Source organism: Triticum urartu, chromosome 3A, assembly GCF_056163025.1.
Source record: "Triticum urartu cultivar PI428250 chromosome 3A, HENAU_Tu73, whole genome shotgun sequence".
NCBI lineage: Eukaryota > Viridiplantae > Streptophyta > Magnoliopsida > Poales > Poaceae > Triticum > Triticum urartu.
In genome coordinates, this window is record NC_141875.1 from 464,530,865 (window position 1) to 464,537,023 (window position 6,159).

General features: G+C 49.5%; 1 protein-coding gene across 1 annotated transcript; it reads right to left on the reverse strand.

The window, feature by feature from the left end:
* Window positions 1–304: 304 nt before the first annotated feature.
* Window positions 305–3,568, reverse strand: LOC125548498 (uncharacterized). The gene is made up of 5 exons (XM_087515470.1): window positions 3,543–3,568; window positions 2,827–3,091; window positions 1,529–1,741; window positions 1,344–1,450; window positions 305–1,103 (listed from the first exon to the last, which is right to left on the reverse strand). The coding sequence occupies exons 1-5, from the start codon at window positions 3,566–3,568 to the stop codon at window positions 305–307; spliced, it is 1,410 nt and encodes a 469-aa protein (XP_087371596.1).
* Between the last annotated feature and the right edge of the window lie 2,591 nt (window positions 3,569–6,159).

Sequence of the window (6,159 nt, forward strand, 5' to 3'; positions counted from 1 at the left end):
ATCAATGTATTCATAAATACTGGGGACTTTTATTTATGAATTTCTATCTGCATTTCGAAACAGTGGCAGACTTGTAGGAGTCTTTGATTTTGGGCTTTCACCCATACAATTCGATACAGCATAGCCAACTGGAGACACATATTCATCGTTCAACCACGCTGGATAAGATTACATAAAACACTGGGGATTGGATAATGTCCATCTAAAAACGTTCAGTCAACATGACACATACATAAGCAAATGGTACATGGGGGGATCAGCGCAACACATTCTTTCATGTAATGTATAGGAGGGATACTGGCCATCATCGAGACGAGAGGCTTGCTGCAAGTAGTCCTTCGGTGCCCTGGAACCCCGCATTTGCCGCATGTGGCCGCCTTCCTTTCCTTTTTGGGGATGTCACCTTGATCAGGGCAAGTGCTGGCTTTATGCCCTTTCCCCTGCAGATGGAACATAACCTAGACCTTTTCGCGTTGTCCTTCTCATAAGGAGCTTTGTCACGACTAGTGGTTGGTCGGCCTCGTTTGTTGTTTCTTTCCGGTGCAAGCAACTCTTGTTCAGCATTGGGCATTAGACGTGACGCGGCATCGGAGAAATCCGAATTGTACCCATCACCATTTGGGCATGATGCTTCTGAGGCCAGATTCATTGGAGGATGCACATACACCGATGTCGCATCGCGTGATTGAGTGTGATTGCCTTCCACACTTCTTACTGAGCAAGTTGTCTTGTCGTCGACCAACTTTAACTTCGGACCTCCAGCAACAACATTGTGGGATACCTGCTCAACGACGCCCATGCCGTCATTGAACGCACATACCTCGGTGCCTCTTGTTCTAAGTTCAAACAGGCCCAACATCATAAACTCAAAAGCCGCCGGGTTCCTATCTCCCATATTTGCAGCCTCCAGGGCGGTGATGTACATAGCAGAATGCCTGAAAGTGGGCGCATCCGGCGGACCCATGTCTTGTTGATAGTGGTTCAGGTGCCCCGGCAGGTTGTCTCTCCCGTGTATGCTCCACCTTTTCAATATGTGCCTCGGAGGTATCTGCTTTAGACGTAGCAAAACCATCACTTGCTCGGCAGGAAGACAATTGTAAATTCTTCAAAAAAACACTCTCTCAATATATCTAGATCATAAAAATGGACGCACACGACTAACATGCAACAAGTGACAGCAAACCATGCTCATGTGTTCAAACAGGCCATAGATGCATGAAAAATAACCAAGGTTATCGGACATGTTAACCTCAAAATGACACTTGAACCACTTCTCATGGTGCTCAGCTTTCTGGTGTGTCACTATGTATTTCTGCTTCTCTATGATTTCTTCGACATCATACCTTCCAGATTCATACAGTATTCCTCCAAAAATTTCAAACATCTTCCTGGTATGTATCTTGCTCGCGTGGACTTCAAGAGCGGTGTTCACCTTCAGCACTGCACGACTCTGTTTGAAAACAAAAGTTTTTATTCACAATGATTATGAGTTAGCGTTTGGTCAAGGTTTATAGCAAAAATTTCTTACCAGTCTCATACGTTTCTCCTGGAAGCCTTCCTCCTGCTCTCGGTCGAACTGGAGCTTGTTGTATTTCTTGACAAAAAGATTCATCGAGCATGACGGGGGGACATACTGCTTCAACATATGGTTTGCACTCTCGCTCCTGCCTGTGCTGGTTTGCCGAGCACAAAATTTCCCCTCAAAGTAAGTTTTTGCCCACTTCTCCCTAGTCTCGTATATCTGCGTGAGATATGGATTTGTTTTCAGTGAATATTTGTCAAGCAGTGTTGCTCATCCGCCCTCGAATTCATCAATAGTCAGCATCTCGTGAACAAGTTTGTGGAATTCAGCACTGAAATCTGACTTCTGGGTGTAGTGAGCACCCAGGTTTTCTTTGGCCTTCTTCAATACGTGCTATTTGCAACAACTATGCGTGGCTTCAGGATACACCTCCTCGATGGCTTTTTCCATGGCTCTAGCTTGATCTGGCAAGGACATGCAAAAGTCACGCACCTAGTTTGCTAGATTTAAAACAATATAAACACAAATGCGTATGGGAGACAATCCCATTACCTGTTAAAATTGTAATTGGTTTTTTACCACCCATCATCTTCACAAACTCATCAAAAATCTATTTGAATGTATCATCGGTCTCGTCTCGCATCAAAACACCCGCAGAAAGCACACTCCGAAAATGATTATTTACCACCACGAACAGACCAAAAGACATAACATACATGTTTGTCTTGTATGTCGTGTCAAAGGTGATAACGTCACCAAAGTGATGGTACTGTGTTTGCTACACCCATCATCTACCTGAACGTTATACGTGAACTCGCTGTCTTGCGCTTTCATTTCTGAAAAAATAGCCATGGTCTTTTGCACATCATCATGAGCCTGCTCCCTGCTAAGCTTTCCACACAGAGTCCTTAAACATCTTTTGGTGAACGGCACATTCTCAACTCTTCCAAATAATGTTGCAATTATACTATAAACCTTGCTCAGGTTTACATTGTTCTGTCTCGGTTGGGAAACAAGCTCACGAGTGTATTTGTCAATATGCCTATGCGATGGGAAATGCAACTTCTCAGCACAAGTATTCAACATGGGGTGGTTGTGATTGGACCTGAATTCGTTGATGTACCATCCTTCGTCGTCTGTTCGGAGAAGCCTTATCATGGCCTAGCATTGACATCGCGTAGATTTCGAATTTGCTTCTTTTGGTTTGCCCTGCAAAAGTAAACTAGCCAAAATGCATTTAGAGATGCAACAAGAAGCGTCGTAACTAACGAACCATTGCATACGGGGAAAGAGATAAAACATACCGAGCAGCAGCACACGAACTCCTGCATGCATTTCATCCCTTTTACATTGGTCCTGCTCTTTGCATACCGAACACCAAATCCAGTCTCCCAAGAGTACATGTTGTAGAACTCATATGCCTCATTTATCGAGTCAACTGACAGCCCAACGGACGGAGTCACCACGGATTCTGAATCCCTATCCGCAAACCCGGTTAGTGCTTTTTCCAGCGCGGGGACCCTATCTGCACTTGTTGGTCTTTCGTCTAGCAAGACTTGCCTCCGTTTCCTGAACCATGGACACAAGCAATTGAATCAGGCCAGCACACCATTTTGAGCTAAAACAGAGATGCAAGAATCAGGAATTACCTGCTAACCCAGCCAACTTTATCGTCTAGCGCTACATATATGTTCTCTGCCCGGCTGCCCTATTTCTCATCGGAATCGCTGCCGTCTGGGCGTAGAACACCTTCAACTGTATCTAATAAATCTGCAAATCGACCACTCGGGTCATCTTCGGCGACCTCTCGAACTGTGCATAGGGCTCCCAGATGCCTTGCAAACCCCGACAAATCTGGTGAGAATGGCGGCTTGCTCCACCCATTGGATGTCCCAGATCCAGAATCGGGGGCCAAGAAGCTAGGGGATTGAGAAAAAACGAGGCATGAATCCCTGTGTAAGCATGAACTCTATGGGGAAGGCTAAGAACACAACAGATAGATTGGTGCAGACGTCCTGACCTGGTCTCCGTCTCCACGGACTCCATCTCCACACCTTGCTGCCGACGCGCGAGTGGGGACAGCTACATGTGCTGCGAGTTCACCGGACGACCCATCCAAAAGACGCCCACCAGACACACAGAAACTTTAATTCCCAGGTCGGGGAGCTGTCCCGCTCGTGTATTCATACGAGAATTAAATGCGACATGGCCAGGCAGCACGAGGTATACCGACATGTATCCTCGCATTTGTGAAACATGCAACCCCGTATTGCCAGAGGGCCTATTAAAATAAGGAATCGCGGCGCGCGGGCAGACAGGCTGGATATCGGCAGCGTGTGGCCGCATGTCCCAAAAATCCGCGTTGGGACATCACTATTCTAATTTCAGGATTAGAGTAGTTATTTGGATCACGGCGCGCCCTATATAGGCCGAGAGGAGTTTGTTCCCGAACCGGTGCTTCCCGATACCTGGCCATATCTCGGGCCAGGCCGGGTTTCGGGCTGGGCCAAAAATATCCAGGTGCTGAAAACCCAGGCCCGAGCCCAGCCCGCCTGACCACCGGGCCTACTAAATCGGGCCCGAGCCCGGCCCAAGCCTGGAAAAGCCCAACATGGCCCGCTCGGCCTGACCACAACTAAAAACCCATTTTTCACAGGCCCGAGCCCGGCCCGATCTGCCCATCGGGCTTGATTTTCAGGCCCGAGCTCGGCCCGATGGCATGTTCGGGCTCAGCCCGGCCCGGGATTTTTGGGCCGAGTTGGGTCAGGCTGGCCATGGCCAGGTCTACTCCCCGATAAAAAAAATAGCCCACCACCACGACCCTAGCCCCACGCCCACGATCCTCTCCCACACCACCGGCCTCGATTCACGCTCGATCCCCACGCGCTCGATCCCATCGCGCTGCCGCCCGCCGTCGCATGCCATGGATCCCATCGCACCGCGGCCCTCTGTCGCTGGCCCTGGATCCCATCGCGCCGCCGCCCGCCCTAGACCCAATCGCGTCATCGCCCACCCTGGATCCCATCGCGCCTCCTCCCCCCGGCGTGGATCCCGCACACAGCCGTCGGGACGTTAATCTCTGTGCACCGCCGAAGACCACCACGTCTAAAAGCGTCGTCCCTAACCTGCCAATCCCCACTACCACCTTCTTGTGTCGCCGCCTGCGGACGCTGCTTCGGTACCTTAAGGCACCTGCCTTTGGGCCTATGACAGATGGGCCTAACAGGTGGCTGGCCCACCTGTCATAGACCCAAAGGTAGGTGCCTTTAAGGCACCGAAGCTCAATCCGCCGCCTGCACACCGCCGCGGCCCGCCCACATCACCCACTTCTGGTGCTGACTAGGTTGGCCCGACGAGGCTCCACCACTGCCTCGTAGCCTCCTCCCGGCCGGGCTCCACAGCCACAACACCAAGGGCGTTCGTCGCCGCTACCTCCAGCCGTTCAGGTATGCAGCCCGTGGAGGTATAGCAGTCGTTATTTTTTCTTCTGCACATTTGGAATTTCATTCATCACTCATCAACGGCGCAAAAACCACGCTGCTCGCCAGCGTCGACAGCTGTAGCCAAAACCCGCTGCTCACTAGCGTCGACAGTTGTAGCCAAAACCCGCTGCTCACCAGCTAGCATGGACGCATGCTTCCCACTAAAAGGATATACGTCTAGCTGCAGCTTTAATTTGTTTTTTTCGAACAATTTGTTTGAATTTGTTGCCGAGGAGAAGGGCCTCAAAGCTTGCGACAGCGAGGAGACGGTGGATCGCCGGACGGCGGCGAGTCCGGAATGAGGGACCAATATATTACAGTATTCTGACATTTTATGGGATTTAGTGCTTCTTCAATCAGTAACGAGGGACCAATATATTATAGTGTTCTGATATATATTCCCCACGAGTTTGACAGCTCACCCACTGTGAGGGAGCAGTACCTCCTCTCTGTGAGTAATCATATGTCGTTTGCCTCTTTTGCTCGCCAACAGACTCTCCTCATAAACTATGGAAAGCTCATCAAGTGCCTAGACCCCTCAGAGCTGGCCAAGCTCGAGAATGCCATGACCTTAAGGGAGAAGTCCACGGGTAAGCCTCACGCCTGGAGGGACTTCATCGACAAGGTTAAGCTGATGAGGGATGTGAATACGAGAGCAGACATCGGTAAACAGATGCTTTCCTTTCGCAAGGCACACAGTCTCTACGACGTCTCGCACTTCCTCCAGGTTTTTGAAGTTCATGCACCCCCAATATGTGCTGGACTCAAATCACCATCCCGTCCTCATGCACTTTGAAGAAGTTCATCTTATGATGCGAAGTTACTTCAAGGACAACTTGGCAGAGCTCTAGATTTCCCTGCTTCCTGCAGCTGCCAACCCACTTTAAGTACTCGTTCAAGATTCCTTCCTTCATTCCTTCCTTTTTGTACGTACGGCCGGTTTTGTCTGTCTATCTGCCTGTTTGTCTCTTAAATAAATAAACTACTTTACAACTCAGCTAGCTAGCTTTGTGCTTAACTTTGTCCACCGTATGTGTGATTTCTTCTGAGACAGGGTCAACAACACTTGCAAATGCTACGAGAACAGAGGTTAGAGGATGGCCATCTCCATCGATCGGCGCGCTCAAGAAGCTCTTGGAATAGATGATATCCACA